This window comes from Haliotis cracherodii, unplaced genomic scaffold (assembly GCF_022045235.1).
Source record: "Haliotis cracherodii isolate W230 unplaced genomic scaffold, xgHalCrac1.p SCAF_7, whole genome shotgun sequence".
In the NCBI taxonomy this organism is placed as follows: domain Eukaryota; kingdom Metazoa; phylum Mollusca; class Gastropoda; order Lepetellida; family Haliotidae; genus Haliotis; species Haliotis cracherodii.
In genome coordinates, this window is record NW_027266330.1 from 53,906,737 (window position 1) to 53,927,917 (window position 21,181).

The 21,181-nt window shown below is 38.7% G+C and overlaps 1 protein-coding gene across 1 annotated transcript in view; it reads left to right on the plus strand.

The window, feature by feature from the left end:
- LOC139449005 (microfibril-associated glycoprotein 4-like) overlaps positions 1-19,855 on the plus strand; it is a 76,173-nt gene extending 56,318 nt beyond the window's left edge. Inside the window, exons 2-3 of the mRNA XM_071230494.1 lie at positions 18,396-18,455; positions 19,188-19,855. Coding sequence (XP_071086595.1) covers positions 18,396-18,455; positions 19,188-19,855 — 728 coding nt within the window. The remainder of the gene's footprint in view (positions 1-18,395; positions 18,456-19,187) is intronic.
- The last annotated feature ends 1,326 nt before the right edge of the window (positions 19,856-21,181 follow it).

A 21,181-nucleotide genomic window follows, 5' to 3' on the forward strand; every position in this document is an offset into this window, starting at 1 on the left:
TATTTGAGTTTAGATATAGGTTATGCCATCTTTTTGTAATTTTTTGCTTGTTTACACTTTTAATTTCTGATTTTGAGATGGGTAAGTTTAAGCTTATTTCTGGGATTTTGAGGGATAGTTTAGCTGCTTTATCGGCGTTTTCATTACCGTATATTCCTACGTGGGCGGGTATTCACAAGAAGGTTATTTGTTTGCCTGCTTTTGTTAGGTCGTTGGAGCTTTTAAGTATTTGATTTATTAATTTAGGTCGGTTTTTGGTATTTTTGTTTTGGAGGGCTTGTAGTCCACTTAGGGAGTCAGTAAGTATTAGGATTTTTTGGTGGTTTTTGGATTCTTGATTGTGGAGGGCTGAGGTCATGCCAATTAGTTCTGCCGTGAATATTGATTGGTTATTTTGGAGTCGGAAGGATTGTGTGGTTTTAGTTGGTTGTGTGGTATAGACTCCGAAACCCGTGTGTTTGGAGGTCGGATCTGAGGATCCGTCCGTGTAAATGTGACACCAATTTGGCCAATTTTTGTGTATGTATGCTAGTGTGGTAGTTTAAGCTATGTTTGGGTCGGTTTGTTTATTTATTTGGCTAGCTAGTGTTGTGTCTATTTTGGGTATTTTAAGTTTAGGGGTGAAGATATTTGATTGTTTGCAGTTTTGTTTAAGATTTTTAATTTGGTGTTCATTTAGGTAGTTTGTTATTCTTTGGGATATTGGGGTAAGTAAGGGGTGTTTACGAGCTAGAGCTTGGTTTTTAGGGCTGATGTTTTGGTTTATTAAGTTTTGGATGAGAGGGTTTGATTGGGACGCGGCCCCGAAATTTAAGCTTAGCTGTTCCCTGCGTAGACTTAGTGGCATTTCTCCTGTTAAGGCCTGAAGTGAGGTGTAGGAGGTGCCATGTTGGGTGCGTGTAATGAGTTTGAGAGCCTGATATTGTATTGAGTCAAGTTTTTTAGATAGAGAGGTGTTTAGGGTGTTGTATATGGCGCAGCCGTAGTCTAGTTTAGATCTAATTAGGGATATGTAGAGAGAGAGGAGAGTATCTTTGGAGGCTCCCCAGTTAGAGCCAGTTAGGCATCTTAGGGTGTTTAGGTCTTTACTGCATTTAGTTGTTAGGTTTTGGATGTGAGCATCCCAGGTGAGATGTTCATCAAAAATAAGTCCTATGAATTTGGTTTGTTTTTAAAATTTGATTGTTTGATTGTTTAGCTGGAGGATTGGGGAGGCGGGTTTCATGTTTTTATGTTTGAATACTATTCCTGTTGTTTTTTCTGAGTTAAGGGAGAAGCCCCATTTGTCAGCCCATTGTTGTATTTTATTAAGAGATTTTTGGAGTAGATTTTGGGCCATTTTCATGCTTTTAGTGCAGATCCAGATGGCTCCATCATCCGCGAATTTTGATGTGTTTACTTTAGGGGATAGACCCTCTTATAGATCGTTTATCATTATATTGAAGAGGGTGGGGCTGAGGATACTGCCCTGTGGAGTGCCATTTTCTAGGGGACATTGGTCCGATAGAGTTTGGTCTATACCCACGGTTATTTTACGATTGTTTAAGAAGTCCTGGATGTAGTTTATTATCTGACCTTTGAGTCCTATTTTTTTAAGTTTTTGTATTAGCCCATCGTGCCATACCATGTCGAAAGCTTTAGAGAAGTCTAAGAAGATGCCTGTGGTATATTGTTTATTTAGTTGTCCTGTCTTAATATCTTGTTCTAGTCGGGCGAGGTTATCTAGGGTTGAGCGGCCAGGAGTGAAACCGCTTTGATCTGGGTTTATGATGTTATTTTGGGTTAAGTAATGTTGTAATCTATTTTTAGCCATTGATTCCATTACTTTACATAAGTTTGAAGTTAGAGATATTGGTCTATATGAGTTAGCTTGATTAGCTGGTTTATTAGGTTTAGGGATTGGTATGACTAGGGCCTGTTTTCAGGGAGTAGGAACCTGTCCGTTTAGATAGATGAGTGAGTGAGTGAGTTAATATTTAACGTCACATCGGCAATATTTCAGCCATATCGTGACGAGAATTAATACATTAATAACATATAAGTATATATACTTTATAAAAAAAACTGTCAGCAAAGGACAGTACAATAACTAGAATATCACAGAGTGTATTAAAACTAGTTGAGGAACATATAAAAGCAGAAAGAATTAACAACACAATATAAAAATGGGCTAGAGATCGTCAGTAACTAAAGGGAGATCACCATACCAGGGACCATGGGGACTTACAGTGCCTTTGCTTCCTGCACGGGCCCTGGCTGGATTTATATCATCCCTTCAGTCACTGGCGATAGTTTACCAGTTAAGCCTTAGATTAAAATGACAAAAATACTACGTTCTAAAATTCTGGTATGCATAACAATACATTGAATGATGTGGGACTGACATACCCTCTTAGGGGGACAATAATTTTACGCTACTTCAACCCCCTTCGAGGGTACAGCCACTAACAATCTAAGTTATATATTAGCACTACCAATATATAAAAACATATTACGTACATCAAAATTTATGGATTAAATCAATTTCCTTTAAAAAGTGCAATACTAAATGAGAATTAACTTGACTAAAAAGGTTCTTGACTGTTTTGACACTATAATATTTATCCCTTGTGATGGAAAAATCAATGCAGTCAAGCAGGACATGCTTGACCGTGATTCTTTCATCACAAGGGACACAAAACGGAGGATCCTCACCTTTTAATATATGCTCATGTGTATATCTGCTGTGGCCAATACGACATCGTCGCATTATGACCTCTTCAAATCTGGACTGACAGCCCAAGTAGGTGTAACCGATAGTTGGTTTAATTTCATGTAATTTATTGATACCTACTTGGGTGTCCCACTTCTTTTGCATTAGATCACGGATGTAAGATCTAATCATGGGTTTATAATCAGTGTATGGAATAAGAAGTGGTGTCACAGATTTGTTGAGTGCTGCCTTTGCAGCAGCATCAGCCATTGTGTTACCAATGATACCAACATGGCTTGGTAACCAACAAAAGACGATGTCATATTGGCCAGTAGCAAGATCATTAAATAATTCTATAATTTCGTGTAAAAGTGGATGTTCATATGAAATATTCTTAATGGCTTGAAGACAAGAAAGGGAATCAGAAAATATGATGAAGTTATTATGTTTGGACTGAGTATTTATATATTTGAGAGCTGTTAATATTGCCTGCGATTCTGCTGTAAAAATGGAACTTTCATTTGGTAATCTGGATGATATGGTTCTGGATCCAATGACGGTGGCGCAAGCAACTGCGTCACCATCCTTGGATCCATCTGTAAATATAGACTTGTAAGTATTGTATGCACTTCTTAATTGATTATACTCTTGCTGATACATGAGTTGATTGGTGTCTGATTTCTTTAGTGCCGTTAATGAAAGATCTACCTCTGGCTTTACTAGTTGCCACGGAGGAGACGAGAGTATTTGAGTCGGAGATATGATTGTGAGATCAATATTTGCAGCAGAAATGTCAGGTTGTATTCTTACTCCAAGGGGTGGAACAAGCGACGGTTTCTTATGATAGAGGTCTACATGATGAGGATGAAAAACGCAGTCATATGCAGGATTTGATTGATTTGAATATAGTTTCGTGATGTACTGTAAAGATAATTTTAGGCGGCGGTCTTTAAGGGATGGCTCATCAGCTTCAACATAAAGACTAGATATAGGAGATGTGCGGAAGGCACCCAGGCAAAGCCTGAGTCCTTGATGGTGGATAGAATTTTAGATAGATGAGATTGTATAGTTTGAGTAGTGCCTGGAGTAGTTTTAGGGGGAGTTTTTTAATTATTTGGTAAGAGGTTAGGTCTAATCCTGGGGCTGTGCCCTTTTTCCTGTTTTGGATTACGTAGAGGACCTCCTCCATTGTGTAGGGTTGATTTATTTCTAGATTGTTATTGTTTGGTTCTTTTGTGGGTTTGTTTTCTGTTTTAAGTTTATCTTGGAATTTTTGGCTGAAGTTACTGTTACTGCTAACGGCCGAAAAGTGGTTGGCGAGATTATTTGCTTTTTGGGCGGGGTTGGTTGAGTTGTTAATGTTAGGTTTTTTTTATGTCGTTTTAAGCCTCTAATGGCGTGGATTTTGCGCCAGACCGTTCTGGCATCTGTACGGTTATTTATACCTTCGCAGAATTTTTTCCAGTCTCTACTTTTGGCTATTTGGACTAGTTTTTGAACCTGGTGGTTTATTTTTCATGGGCTATGTTTAAATATTTGTAGTCGCGTTTTGCTTTATTGAAGGCTGATTTACGTTTTCGTCTAGTCTATTTCCTCATTCCACCATGGTACCGTCGGTTTGCCTGTCTTAGATGTTTTGAAGGGGATGGAGGTTTTGGTTGCGTTTATTATATAGTCTGTTAGGTTTTTACAATAGGTTTCTGGATCATTATTTTCTATTTCGTTTAAGTTAGCTTCGTTGCAGATATCTTGGAATTGGTCCCAGTTAGCTTTATTGTAATGGAATTTTGGTTCTTGGTTTTCTGTTTGGATTGGTACGTTTGTATTTCCTATAGTTATGTTTATGGGGAAGTGGTCGCTACCTAGCGGGACGTCGTGCACTTCCCATTGAGTGCTTTGGGCTAGATCTGCGGTGCATATGGTTAGGTCGATGGCCGACATTTTTTGGTTTATCTTATCGTACCTCGTGGGTTGGTTGCTATTAAGGAGTACTAGGTCGTTTGTTTCTATCCATTCGGAGATTAATTTGCAATGATTATCTATTTCATCATCTATGCTCCATGTAGGATGGTGAGCGTTAAAGTCTCCTAGGAATATAGTAGATTTATCGCTTATTTTGAGTAGTTTGTTTAGATCCTCAGGTTGGACTTTTTGTTCCGCCCAGTGGTAAATATTTATGATGTTTATGTTTCGGTTATTTAATGTGATTTTAATGCCGTTGGCTTCTAGGTTTGGCGTGTCTATTTTTATTTCTTCGTAATTTATATCTTCCATGATAAATATGATTAGTCCTCCTGCAGCTCTTCTTGTTTTCGGTTTAGCTCTGTCAGTTCTAACTGAGTTGTAGTTATGTAGTGTGAATTTCGATTTTTTTGAGAATTTGGTTTCCTGTATACAAGCAATGTGAGGGCCTTTATTTAGTTTAAATTAAGTTTTTAGTTCATGGCCGTGGGAGGTGAGTCCGTTGGCGTTCCACTGAAAAATATTTAGTCCTTCCATTATTGGTTTCGGGTGATTGGTGATTTAGTTTTTAGTTTTTAATTTATTCGGTGAGTTCTTTTAGATGGAGGTTAAAGAGGAAGAAGGGAAGATCGGTTAATTTTAGATTGAAAGCTACTTTGTGGAAGGATTCCATACTAGCTTTTGGTGAGTTTTGACTATGCATATATGCTAGGAGTAAGGTGGGGTTATTTAGGTTTGGGGTGTTGGCTGGTTGGGAAGTTTGGTTTGTTTTAGTTGGAGTAGTGTCTATTGTTTCCTCAGTAGTGGAGAAATCTTCGTCATGGGTTGGATTAGGTTTAGCTGGTTGAGTTTCCATGGGGGAGGCATGTGATGTGGAGGGTTGTGAAGGTGTTGGCGGGATGGGTGTAGCTGATGTTTTCTTAGTGTTTGTGTTTTGTTGTTGTGCTTGCTTGTGGGAGAGCGTTGTTGCCATATGGGCTGTAGGGTGCTTGGATGAGGGTCGTGTTGTGGTGGTCATTTTGAGGTTTGTTTTGCATGCGGGGGTTGATGTTTTGGGAGGGTTCGTGGTTGGTTGAGTGGCTGCTTGTGTGTGTGAGGTGGGTGCGGTTTCTCGGTGGGGGTCCCAGACAGAGCTGTCGGTTATGGGTGTGGTGTTTGTTTGTGGGATGGTGTTTGGGTGTGGTGTAGGGAGGAGTGGTTTAGATGCAGGTATAGCAAATTTTCGTGTTTGGATTTTAGCCGTTTCTATGTTTATGTGTTTGTTGGCCTGCTGGGTGAGTGTGTGTCTGTGTGGGCATTGGTTTGAAAGTGAGGTGTGTTGGGTGGATTTGCAGTGGATGCACCAGGGTGTGCATGTGCCTGGGCAGTCTGTTTGTGCGCATTTTTTACATTTAGTTTTAGGGTATGTGCATTGGGAAGCAGTGTGGTTGTATTTGAGGCACTTTGAACATTGCTTAACCTGCTTTATATCAGGTTTGACTTCTAAGTTGGTGTGGGCTCCGAAGGATATGTGTTTGGGGGCTTCAGGGAATTTAGCGGGTTTTTTAAAGTTGATTATGACAATGGAGGTTGGGACCGTTTTTCCGTTTCTAGTTGAGGTTATTCTGCGCGTGCTGGTGATTAGGGGTTGAGGGTTTTGGTCTTGGTTTATGTTAGCTTCTAGAGAGTATAATTGTAAGTCCTCAGTTGTTTCCCTTGGGTTAACCCTAATTACGCCTCGTGTATATTGTTGCCAATTAGGTGTTTGTTTGATTACCGTGACGTGGAATATTTGAGTTATTTTATTTGCTGCGTTGTAAGATTCTCGGTTAGGTAAGATTATCTGGTATCCTTTGTTGGCTTTTTTAATATTGTTGTAATTTATTTTTTGTCTTTTGAACCAAAGTCCTATTTTGTCTGCCGAAAGTTCTAGTGAGAGAGTGGTGCCTGAGCCTGCCGAGAAGAAGTAGAGGGCGAAGGTGGTGAGGAAGGCGGCCGGGGAGGGTGTTGGCGATAGAGGTGGAGTGGATGTGTCGAGTTTGCGTTTTTTGGTGTTTTGTGGTGGCGAGTTAGCTGGTTTGGTTGGGGTGGTGTATGTCGTGTTTTCGCCATACTCGGTCGGGACGATGTTTTCGAGTGACCTCCCAGAGGTGTTGTGCGCTTCCGCAGGCGTGGGTGAGTAAGGAGCTGGAATGTCTGCGAGTGTGGCGTTGCGGGTGTCAGTCATATTGTTTGGGTGTTGTGTTGGAGAGCGTGTGTTGTGGTGAGTGGTGGTGGAGTGTTTTGGGGAGGTGAGTTGGTTTGTTGTTTTTACTTGTTGAGTTGTGTTTAGGAGGCGGAGGAGGTTGCGGTGGTTATTTGTTGTTGGTTTTAGTAGGAGGGTTTGGGAAATGGATTATTTATTGAAGATTAAGTTTGATTCTGGAAGGCTGGGATAAGACGAGACAAGTGGAAAGCGGGGATTAAGAGATATTTAGTCGAAGGAGTGGAGGTATGTGAGTGGTGGGCGTGGGTGGTGAGTAGGAAAGAGCGAGCGTTGTGTTTAGGAGAAGGGGGGATTAGGTGTTTGTTGTTTTTAGGAGTTGGGTCAAAGGGTGTGTTTGAGTGGTGGGCGTGGGTAGTGAGTAGAAATGAGTGCGAGCTGTGTTAGGGAGATTGGGTAGGATAAGGTGTTGGTTATTTAGTGTTGTTGTTTTTTAAGGATTTAGGGGTTTTATGATTAATTCGGTGAGAGTGATTTTAAGAGTATGTGAATAAGGATAACGTGATAATTACCGATGATGGAGTTTCCTTGGCTGGCTATCAGGCAATGCTCTGTGCTGGCTTGGGAAGTGTTGCTCGCTGGGAGTACAAACTGCAACTGATTGTCTGGCCAAGACTCGTTTATTTACAAACCGCTGTCCTGTAGCTGGAACACTGCTAGGTTCGGCGTTAAACAACAAACAAACAAACGGTGAGAGTGATTGTAAGAGTATGTGAATAAGGCTGAAAGGATGACATGATAATTACCGATGTTGGAGTTCTCCTTGGCTGGCTATCAGGCAATGCTCTGTGCTGGCTTGGGAGGTGTTGCTCGCTTGGGGTACAAACTGCAACTGCAAGTTAACTCCCATAAACATTTAGGTTTAATACCTCAACATGATTGCCTGTGGGACTATCATACTGATAGTATACTTAAGAAGGTTAGTCCAATGATTAATTGTCTTAGAAGCTTTAAATACCGCCTAAGTAGAAAGACCTTAGAAACAATGTATAAATCCTTTATCTTGCCAATCTTTGATTATTGTTGTCACATTTTGGATAATTGTACCAAGGAGCAAGCATCACTGCTTGAAAAATTAAACCTAGATGCACTAAGAACTATTTGCGGAGCCGTCCGTGGCACCAGTCACAGTAAACTATATAAGGAAACTAACCTAACATCACTAGAAGAACGACGATACACGTCAAAACTAACTATTTTTTATAAAATGGTAAATAATTTAGTACCGGCTTATCTTTCTGATCTTATTCCTCAAAAAGTCTTAGAAACGAGTGGGTTCAATTTGAGAAATAGTTCTAATTTGAAAACTGTTAACTGTAAAACGGTAAATTATGCTAAATCATTTATTCCTGATACTGTCCAAATTTGGAATTCGCTATCGGACGAATATATAGATGCAGATACACTGAGTTCTTTCAAAAAAACATATAAAGAGGACTTCACAAAATACGATAAGTTTTGATCTAAACTACGGGTCCAGATTTTGTCAAATTGTGCACGCCCGCCTTCGACTTGGATGCAGTGATCTTAATGCAGACCGGGTCACACGATATTTATCAGATATCCCGCATGTAGCTGTGGCCATCACACTGAAGATGCACTTCACTTCTTTCTCATATGCCCAAATTACAATGATTTAAGACAGAATATGTACTATTATGTTAAGGGATACGATCTAAATTCAATTCTATTAGGTACGTCAAAAATAAACTTAGAAATTATTAAATCAGTACACGACTACATTCAGCTATCCAATAGGTTTTGTGATTTTACATAGCATCTTAAATTTATAATACTATTCCTTGCCGTATATTGCAGTACACTATTACTACTAAAAATGAGACCTGACAGCGCCGACAACGTAGTTTCTATAATAAGAACATGTATATAAGTGTATTCCTTGACTGTACTTTTGTCATATTATATTGTATTCTAATTCAGGAGCGGTATTCAAATAAGTTTTTGCTTGTTTACAATCCAGTCCACAAGTTGTGAAATAAATATGTTTAAAAAATATGTGGCAACAAACATACTACAGGCTGTACATTTTACAAATGGGTTAATATCTATGTCATCTTGTTCCTCCTAATGTCTGAGCAGGGGCTCGCTACAATTTCGGAACTTATTTACAGCTACAGACAGAAAATACTAGAACAGTTTACTACTACAAATCAAATACTGTATGGGTATCAGTGCAGGTGTCGCCACAACTGAAAATCTTGAAATACCTGAATTTGGCTATAAATTTGACTATTGTTTCTGTCAAATTATCTATTCCTGCCCCAGGTAAGGATGCAATGATTTATTTAAGTACACACATATATAGCAGATATACTCCTAAAGTCTATGAAAGTTATTTACAAGTGATACACATAAGGACTTAAAGGAGGAAAGTATTGATGTCAACTTCTTTATTATGAGGATAACAACATTTCGGAGTATATACTTATTCCTTCATTAGGTGAATATTCACAATTCTGCTCCAATTTCTTAGATCAATGCTCATATTGTCAACCATATTTGCCATTTTTATATCATATTCATGTGTATAATAATATATATTATCTCTAATAATGACGTAATTTGGACACACAAATATAAAGTAGCCGAATACTTGCCGTAACAGGCGACTATGCTTGTCTAAAGAGTTGACTACACGATCAGGTGGCGGTCAGGTCGGTGACTTGGTTGATGCATGTCATTGATCCAAATTGTGTGGGTCGATGCTCATGATGTCAATCACTGGACTGTCTGGTCCAAACTCGATTATTTACATATAGACGGAATATTGCTGAGTGCGGCATAAAACAACAAACCAAACCAAATCATAAGTGCGGGATGGGTCATTTGAAATTAGCAAGTTTTATGTGAACTTAAATCACTACAGCCTTATCTGAGTCTTGAAAAGATATGACTTTGATTCAGTGAAAATTTGCATCATGATAGTTTTAAATGAAGGTACAGTTCATCTGTTTTTTGTACAGTTTCTGTTTATTAATTGTATATGTTGTTCAAATCAGCTTTGCCTCTTCACCAACCCTATTCCTCTTTTGGAATAAATAGTGTCTAATAATTCAAATACCATCACTACTAATCATCCTAGTGAACACAGCAAATAAATGCACATCAAAACCGCCATTATTTTTATTTCTGATCTCTGATAAAGTAGAAAAAACTGTCATCCAGCAAGATGTAATTTCATTACTTACTTACTTGCGATTTATTAGTCCTGTTTTGATTAAGTGAGTGAGTGAGTGAGTGAGTTGGGTTTAACGCCGCTTTTAACAGTATTCCAGTTATATCACGGCGTGTCAGCTTAATGTGGGAGGAAAGCCCGAAGTGATGCAGGTTTCAGACGTTTACCACTTCGGTGAAACCCACGAGCACGGGTATGGTGCTGGCAAACCTAGAAACAAAATCGGGGCGAACTGGGATTCGAACACTCAATCATAGGTTTCTGGCGTGCCCAAGGGACGCAACTCTGTACAGCGAATCGCGGCGCCTTAGACGACTGGGCCACCCGTGCCCCCGGTTTTGATTAAGTATACGCCTAAGGCTTTGAATTTTTCTATTTTATTTTGTGGGTTTAGGATTGCTTCTAGAGTAAGATGCTTATTTAGATTTAGGGTGGTTTGTAGTGTAGCTCGGTGTGTTAGGTAGTGGGTGCAGTGTATGAGTGCGTGTTCTGGGGTTTCTTGTTGTTTGCAATGTGGGCAGGTTCCTGTTGTGTGTTTTCTTATTATTTTGAGGTGGTTATTTAGGCTGGTATGTCCTGTTTGGAGTTTAGTAATTACTGTCGATTTTTTTGGACGGATGTAGAATTTTTTGTTTGGTTAGGTTTTTTTTTAGAACCTTTTTGATTTTGCTATTTGAGTTTTGATATAGGTTATGCCATTTTTTGGTGATTTTTTGTTTGTTAACATTTTTAATTTCTGATTTGGAGATGGGTAGGTTTAAGCTTATTTCTGGGATTTTAAGGGATAGTTTAGCTGCTTTATCGGCGTTTTCATTGCCGTATACTACTACGTGGGCGGGGATCCAAATGAATACTATTTGTTTGCCTGCCTTGGTTAAATCGTTTGAGCTTTTTAGTATCTGATTTATTAGTTCAGGGCGCTTTTTGGTGTTTTCATTTTGGAGGGCTTGTAGTCCACTGAGCGAGTCGGTAAGTATTAGGATTTTTTGTTGTTTTTTAGATTGTTGATTATGAAGGGTTGAGGCCATGCCCATTAGTTCGGCCATTTTCATTGGTCCCCAGAAGCATGTTACATAGTAAACTGACTTGATAAGTTGAATAGCAGTCAGCGTGGTTGTAAATGCACAACTGACTAAGCCGTCACTACTCAATTAAGTAATTAACAGACAATTGCAAGCGCTAATACCCACCCGACACTAATTGCCCTGTTAGTCCCTAGTCCACAATGAGTTGACAGTGAGTTCATTTTGCTAATGTGCTGTTTTTAGAGTAAGAAAGTAATAAACATCAAAGGTGGGGCAGGCTTTGATCATGTGTTCTATAGAAGAGATGATGTCACTTGTTTTATGTTTATTTAGGATTAGCTACATCCCTTGATGCTACCAAGGCAGCCCTTGAGATTATCAGACAGCTTGGCTGGACACAAACTGATGTTTCCCTTGTAGCACACTATGTGTCAGACAAGGACTTTGACCACTCTGTGCAGATGCATATCAATTCATAAAGAACATTGGGTAGATGATTCAATAATGTCACGCAAGTCGAAGTTGGGTTTCACTGTATTTAGAAACAGACGATGTATCCAAAACTTTATAACAGTAATTATGACTGATTTAAACTTTGCCAGACCAATATTTTGGCAGATTTGCATGTTATTGTTAATCTTCATTAAGCTAATTTAAAAAAAGATAGGATAATGATAAAATGTGAGAGTCTCTAGGGGAGGCTTATGACAAAATGGACAATAAAATATAAAGTGTTAGCATTTTCTTTCAGGCAGGGTAGTGTCAAAAATGAATGAGAACATACCGGTAATACATGACCGGCCCCTTTAATGTAATGTACATAGTTTTAAGTTGATGGTTCAGGTTGTACTTTTCAGTTGAATTTCTTATTACTGTCTAAGTTGGACTACAAACTAAGGGTAGATATTAAATATCCATAATACTCTAGATAAATACTTCTACAGTCTCATCCTAATTTGTCAAAATTTGAATTTCAATATACCTTCCAATAATGAATTAATGAATTTGGAGAGAATATCTATTGTCTGAAATCCTAATGTACTTTCTTTTGCATTTGGTGTGCTAGGGTAGCCTAGTGGGTAAAACAGTCTCTGAAACCCGGGTTCAATTCACCACATGGGTACAATGTGTGAAGCCCATAGCTGAAATATTGCTAACAAGCTGCATGAAACTCACTTGCTCATTATGTTGTATTTTGAGATCACTTACATGACCTGTGTTTTGATTATTATGAATAGTTTTTATGTATATGAACCTATGTAACTTAGTTTTGCATTGTCTTGATGACCCTTCCTTACATTTTGATGTAATGCAAACATTCATGCAAAATTCAGGTGAACCTTGTGGTGCTTAAGGTATTGTTTTAGAAGACCCGATACATTTTTGTATTTTCTGAACACTTTTCTGTTTGCAGTGGCTTATTCACATGTTCAAAGATGGTTAAATATCAGTTGCAAGATAAATTGTCAATACCTCACTGTTCGAGAAAACAACATTTGTAAATATGTGTGTATTTCATAATTTTTGAACAAGAAGTTTCTAAAGATGTTATGAATTGTTTCAGGTACCTGGATTTCACTATCTGACACCAGCTACATTTAAGAAGATCTAGCTCACACAATTCAGACAAGGGACTTGCCGGGTGATGAACAATCCTCCCGATATCAACCGACAGATTCACCTCAGAAAGTGATGATTCTGAATGAATAATGCCACATCAGTGTGACTGTAGGTGGTTATATAATGACACTAATCAAGTCTGAATGAATTTATGCCAAAGCACTGTGACTATGTCCAGGTTGTGTACACCGACGCTGACTATAAAAATCTGAATGACTTTTGTGGTTTACTGCAGAAACATAATTGACTTTAGATATTCTTGACTAATTTGTTTATTTAGAAAATGGCATTGAAGCGTCTGTTCTGTAAGGCCTTGCAAACACCACTGGTTACTTTATGCTAGTTCCTCTTCTTGCTTGATCAAATTTCAATTTGTGAAATGTACCAATGAAATACCATATAATCAATAAACAAGATTTGTTTTTCCAAAAACATTATTTGTTTGGCTTCATTAGCATTCCTTAATCAGTACGATGTATGGCATAAGTATATACGCCTAAAAGTAGACACATGTTAACGATAATAATGACAGAGAGATAAATAAACGCAGGTCGGGTAAGTATTATTACCTTGGTTAATTATAAGTTGCCATTTTTAAACAGTTTTTCATAAGATGAAAGAAATGATGGTGCAGAAAAAAGACGAGCAATTAACGCTATAACCGTGATGCAATCGCGTTACTTAATACAATCCACAAAGAACAATATATAGGGCGCTTTTTTTACTATTTATTCGTTATATGATATCAATAATTCGACCCGTGAAGATTCCGGGGTAGAATAGGTCTTCAGCAACCCATGCTTGTGAGTAAAAGGCGACTAAACGTTTCGTTTCCGGAGCATAACTCAGAAATCGTTCAATATATTTTCATCAAACCTTTGCAGGTTTACCAGGTACATGCTGAGCTGGTGCCTTTTGCTATTTAGAAATGTTTGAATTTTTTTTTACATTTCCATGGCAACAAGATGGTCTTGAGTTCCAAACTCTTCTTTTTTTACAATTTCCATGACAAGTTCCACCTCGGTTAAAAGATATGAGTTTTTTTAGATTTAATTATGTAATAAATTCTGCAACAGGGGCGGGGGATATAGCCACGTTAGTGGCAAACTCTTGTTATTTACTATGTACTTACTTCATGTTTTAAATGAGACGTTTTATATTTATGTCACCACAAATTACAATTATTGCTTGTAAGCTCAACACAATTGACAAATACTCTAAAAGATATGACTATTAATGTACGTTGAAAAATATACATTGTATATGCCAGAATGATGTATCTAGGATCAAGTAGAAGATATATGGACAGCATGGCTAGGAATTTATTCAACAAGCCCGTGAAAACAACACTGCTTTAGCTCAATGTTTACCATTCCTGGCGGCCATTATGCAACGGCCATCTTACACACAACCCCGCGCTCACGTCTACAGGTCTTTTTATGTGGTACGGTAATTAGTAGAACCCTCTCCCTCAAGTGTATCCTCCATGATATAACCTACTCTCATTAATTAAATGCTCCCCTTCCCCAGCGTCACAGCTATGGAGCTGAGACAAAGAGACCCAACCATCATAAAGTAATTAGGGTCCAATAAAAACAATGCTCCACCAAACCTCATAAACATGATCACTGAAAGTCGTACTACAGACGTTTAATGTCAAATCACAAAAGAGCATTTGAATAGCAATAACATTTAACAGGATCATGTATTCTCTTAACACTATCAAAATATCATGTAGAAGCCACAACAGTACTCATATTTTCCAACTAAATCACATCTAAAACTGAGACATCAGCGAGTACATATAATAACAATTTGTGTTAACATTTTACGTCAGGAAATCAAAAGGTTATCTCCTTGTTACCACCTACGGGTTCAGTTTAACATGGGTCTTCCTTTGGTCAAAAGTTTGTTCCCCCTCTAATGAGTGTGACACGCGTTGCGCACGGGTATCACACGCGTGGCGGACCGGTTCCAGACGAGTGACCAACGCGGTGCACACGGGGTGCGTAACGCGTTGCCCATGCGTGTAAGGGGAATGAACTCGTGCTTGTGCTGTCAGTCCAGATTTGAAGAGGTCATAATTGCGACGATGTCGCACTGGCCAAAGCAGATATACACATGAATATTTACTGAAAGGTGAGGATCCTCGATTTTTAAAAAGCCAATGTTACAAACTTGAAACATGGCATTTTAAAAGACCCCTATGAGATGGGATTGAGAGGCCGTTTGCCTATTTGTTTCTCACAGCTTTTAATAGGTAGAAATTTCCAGGTACGTGTAGGGTCAACCTTGTCTGAAGTTTTCGATCAAGATCAGGGTGTCCTACGGGGTAGTATATTATCAGTTACCGTGTTTAGTATGAACATAAATGGTTTATCTAAAGTTTTAAATGACTGTTGATAGGTCATTGTTCGTTGATGATTTTAATGCATCATATGAATGTGAAAATATGCATACAATTGAGAGACAATTGACGTTATAAAGGAAGCGAAATTCTTGGGAACAACTTTGGATCACCATCTTACTTTCCTACCTATCATCAATTTTCTAAAGCACTGGATCCACTGAAATGTGTTTCAAAATCCGACTGGGGAGGGTTGGTTGGATTGTTGTTTAACACCGCGCTCAGCAATATTCCAGCTATATGACAGTGGCCTGTGAGAAATCGAGTCTGGACCACACAATCCAGTGACTTATATCATGCTGATGCGACGTTAAATTTGAACTCACTCACTCAACAGGTTATTTTCACATCAGTAAGCATGGTATCATCTTATGTACCACCGTAGGATTTTAGACAGTAATATGACTGATTTAATGTTTGATATAACAGCATGTATTTTAAACGCAATGGTTGGACCACATACGTTTCGTCGAGATACTTTAATATGTCAATAGGCATACTTTGGTTGAGTGTTCAAGGTAGCATTTGTGGTGCCGAACCCTTTATTTATTGCTGCTTAATTAAGTAAATAATGTACAATGTATTTACTATAACAAGTGTCATTTTCAATTATTACCCACGTGAGAATAACCATACCTATCTTAGATTTTTGTTGCATAGAAATTGCTACATAGCACGGTTAAGGGGGGACAATATGATTTCTAGGGGGTAACAAAAACACAGCTCATAATTTTGTGTAAAAAACACTCAGCCCCAATCTGCTTGAGAAAAAAATAACTCAGCCACAATAAAAAGTCTCGACCACAATATGGCCATTTGTGTCAATACAAAATATCTCGTGAGCAAAGCCAGAATCTTTGACAGAGAGACAGTATACCTGTAACCCTTATTTATTAGTAAACATTTCAAATCTTCCATTTCAAGAGGTGATAACAGTTGTTGACTGTGATGGGAAATAACCATTAAGCATAATATACCCTTACTTGGAAACAGTCAGGCATCAGAAACGCTACCAATCTAAAAAAACAGAACAGGGCGATCCTTGTATGTTTAAAAGACATGAACTAACATCATTCAAAGTTACGCCATGAAAATCAAGTTGGCCTAAATGGACTCTATTGCAGTTTGAGATGCATCAGTTGTGAGGATGAAGGGTTTTGGTCGGGATATGCAAGTATGGGGGTTGTATGGGCTTGCTTTTTCGAATACCTGTTGGCAGTTGTTGGACCAATCGGAAGACGCGTCTTATTTAAGAGGGGTGTACAGAGGGGAGGCGATGCTATAAATGTTTGCTACAAATATGTGATAATACATGACCAAATCTAAGAGATGACACACGTCAGGAACATTTGAGAGGGTGGGATCTGTGTGACTGAATCTATTTTTAAAGTGTATCGACATGGATGCCACCTCTGCTGATGATATGCCCAAAGTGGGCGACTTGTTTTGTCGCAAATTTACATTTGCTTGGTTTTCGAGTGAGTCCTGCTTCTTGGATCTTTTCGAATACTGCCTTGAGGTGACTCAAATGTTCCAAAAACGTTTTTGAAAATATTATGTCATCTACATATATTAGTATGTAACGCCATTTCATTTCTTCTGAAATGGTTTGCAGAAATGCCACAGGAGTATTTTTGAGACCAAAAGGAAGGAGATTCCATCCTAAAACACCATGGGGTGTAATTTAGGCAAATCATGCACACAAAAATATTGGCAGATGTTGTACAGGCAAAAATATAGGTTTGGTAACTACATTGAGGAGACCATAGTCTGCGGCAAAGCAATAAGAGCTATCTAGTTTTTAACCAAGACAATGGGAGAGTGCCATTCAGGCTTCAAGCATTTCGTGCACCTGTCTGGAACTTTCTTTCCTAATGGGTGCGTTTTGCCTGTACAAAGGGGGTCTGATGTCACCTGTTTCTTTTTTTTTTTGATGATGATGATGTGAGTGAGTTTCCTTATTCTGACCAATCTGAAGCAAAAATCAAATGATTAAAGAAATGCATTTTACTGTGTACTTGGACTTTCAATATTAGTAATTTGCTTTGTGGACAAACATTCAGGGGTATTGTTATGGTGCATGGCTGGTTGTGGCATCGGCCTAGGCCGCCACCTTACCAATGACGTTGACGATGAAGTATCGCCTGTCTCTCATTCACCCAGTGTGCCTATAACGGACCATCAGCCTGGTGACAACTAAATATTCAGCTACAACCAAACCTCCTTGCAACGTGGTCATGCGTTGCTTCTTGATGTATCATACCAATGGCTTGTTCTTTCAGTACCATTAATCTCAGCATGCCATTTGTCACTTCCAACGGACCCGTGAAGATTCCGGTGTAGAATAGGTCTTCAGCAACCCATGCTTGTCGTAAAAGGCGACGAACGGGATCGGGTGGTCAGGGTCGCTGACTTGGTTGATGCATATCATCGATCCCAATTGGGTGGATCGATGCTCATGATATCAATCATTGGATTGTCTGGTCCAGACTCGATTATTTACAGACCACTGTCATATAACTGGAATATTGCTGAGTGCGTCGTTAAACATCAAACCAACCAACCAACCAACCAACCAACCACTTCCAACGGTTTGAATGTGAATGAACAGTACATCATTCCTTTTATATCAATATGTTTTAAGGCTGTCAAACTGCAAAGTGCAGCAAAAGTTTCACCTCAAACTAAATTTATGCTTGTCGTAAAAGGCAACTAAGGGGATCGGATGGTCAGGCTCGCTGACTTGGATGATACATGGCATCGATCCCAATTGCGTGTATCGATGCTCATGCTGTCTATCAATGGATTATCTGGTCCAGATTCGATAATTTACAGACCGCCGTCATATAGCTATAATATTGCTGAGTGCGGCGTTAAACAACAAACAAACAAACAAACATGTCAAGTTGACTAGGTTTTTGCTACAAATGATGTTAAAAATTATGGGGTTTTTTATTACTTAATAAAATGTGTTATTATATGCTATTTTCATTGTTCTGTTTCCAAAACACCTACAGCTGTACAGTTGGAATGTTTTAGTGAAACTTGTAACATTTGAAATGTGCTGTAAAAATATCTCAGCCCCTAAAAATGAAGGAAAAAAACATGACTCTACCCAAAATCCCGATATGTGTATACATCAAGTGATCAGTCTGTTTATAATCATTACACTCAAATTTTAATTAAACATTACAGACAACCCTCGTACCTCTCAGTAATTTGTAATGAGCATGTGTTACTTGTCATACTAGTCACCAAGGGCCCCGACTGGCGGATGGGCCAATATAATCCTAGATCTGCTCGAGCATCAAGTAAGCCGACACTGGCCATTTCTGTCCGCTATCTAATTTGTTTGTCAATACAAAAGTACTGACACAACATCTACAGAATGGCTTCTGAAGTGGCAAGTATAATGTTGCTATGCCCAAAAATGTTTGACAAATGTGTTTTAAAAACATAATTTTGTATTCATGACTCAGTTGTGTATACCCATGGACCCTAGCATGGTGATCTCTCTTCAGTGGCTGGCGATCTATAGCCCGTTTTTAATCTTGTATTGTTACGTATGGTGTTATATTTTTATGGCTAACGACTAGTTTTAGATATAATCTGTGATAAATCTACTTAATTTACTGTCAATCGTTGACAGGTTTTTATTTAGTCTAAATATGTGTATCATTAATGTACTTCTCGTCACGATATGGCTGAAATACTGCCGATGTGACGTTAAATCTTAACTCACTCACTCACTCACTCACTCAATTGTGTAAATAACAATTTGTCCTCGCTATATGCCTGAACTAATGTTCCTGCGACTTTAGATTTTAACTCTCATTCAGGAATTGCCAATTGTTTTTGTTCTTTGCTATGCACTTAAATGTACATTTTCGAAGGGTTTTTGTGTTGCATTGCTATAATATACACAGTGCTGTCCCTTAAAATGTATATATGCCGCTTTATACTGAACGTGTGGGGGATATGGATGACTTTGCATGAGACTTTTGAATTGTATAACCTGTTACTCCGAATTGTTTACATTTCAGACTGCGTCGAGACGCCAAAGGTAATAGGTAATTTATATGTCATCAATCCACTTGGGTCACACACTGAATTTGAATGGGGCTGCAAAACTCCAGGTTTGAATTACACTGAAATTACGACTTTCGACTCTGCTTACACCTTGGATTATGCGGTCTCCTGGCAGCAGGTCAAGCAAGGTATACCATTGTATGGGGGATTTTATATACTCGGCTTGGAAAATCTGCATCAGCTGACCAAACAAGGCATGTATGACATGTTTATAATTCTATATATTCTCGGTAAACCGTTTGGCCACTTACACTACAGAAACTTCCGAGTGGACTCAGAAGCTGAAGGCTACGCGCTTCATTGGGATCACTTCGAACCAGACACTAACATTTTCCCAGGAAGTGATGAATATCTGGATGGTTTTGGGGGTGCAGGTGACCCCAACAAGAACTTGAACGGAGCCCGTTTTGGTACTTACGACAATGACGTCAATGGCTGCGCAGGTTCCAACAACGCTGCTTGGTGGTACAATCCACTTGGTTGCACAGCAGTTAAATTCGCTTCAGATGGACTTCATTGGCCGACTAACCGCACTGGGACTTATGCATTGGAACAGGTTTTTATTGCTGTCATGGGTATGAATCCAGTTTACTGGTATGTCCATGACGACCTTGTTCTGTGACAAGTCCATATCGATCAGTTGCACTGCTTAGGAGTTTAAAATTGAGCAGTTATTCAGCTTAACACGTTTAAACTCCTCAACACTGAAATGAAATGCATTACTTTTGCTTTTTGGCTTCATATCATTTGACCAAAAATAGTAATTATAACTATATTATTAATAACTCAAACAGACCCAAAGAGAAAATAAAAATTGAACAAGAAAGAGGAAATTTATTTGTGTAAACGCTTTTATTTGTTACAAATAGACCTTGCAAAGTGATATTGTGTTGTTTCATTCATGTCAGATATGTATATTCTACAACGCTAAATGGTTGTAGCATAAGGTAAGCCACGTAAGATACCTGTTTGTTATGTTTGTCTGTCTCAACTACAAATAAATTGTTTGCATTCAGCTGGACTTTTGAAACATACCTTGGATCACTGGTATATGTTTAGAAAGTCATAACCCCATGTTCATGTGCATCCTTTCATGACAACAACACTGATCATAGCAGGAGATCTTGGCGAATATCGTAATGTATGTGAGTCAGTTAAAATCTAACGTCGCATCACCATTATTTCAGCCATATGACGACGAGACCCAGTTAATTTATTAACAATTGAGAATTTATGCAAAGTAATATTTAAAAACAATTAACGAAACATATTTGTGCATAATAGTAGCATGTATACCGTTTCTAAAATACGGGCTATGTAGGCAACCAGTGACCATAGTTGGGCCACCTCGCTGGAGAACATGAGGACTTACAGTACCTCTTCTTCCTGCATGATTTATGTTATCACTTTAGCTACTGGTGGTTGTGCACTATGCTAGCCAATATTAAAAAAACCTCGGAAATGAGTCGGCTTAAAAACACTGGTTGATGACAGTTACATAAATTATGATACGATTACGTGTCACACAGGGGAACAACAATTTTACGCTACGTTAACCCCCTGGGCCGAGTCTTCGATAATCTCAGTTGCTAATAGCATCACATCAAAATTAGTGAGTGAGTGAGTGAGTATGGTGTTACGCCGCTTTTAGCAATATTCCAGCAATATTCCAGCAATATTACGGCGGGGGACACAAAAAATGGGCTTCACACATTGTACCTATGTCAGGAATCGAACCCGGGTCCACGGCGTGACGAGCGAACGCTTTAACCACTAGGCTACCCGACCGCCCCCAAAATTAAAAACAAGCATTTAATTATTCACATACATATTTAAAATTTATTATACAGACTTATTTCTTTCAAGTAATTTATGATGAGATGCCCGCTGTGTGGGAAAAGAGATCTTTCAGATGTATGCTTTGATAATGTGAATCCCTTGCGATGGC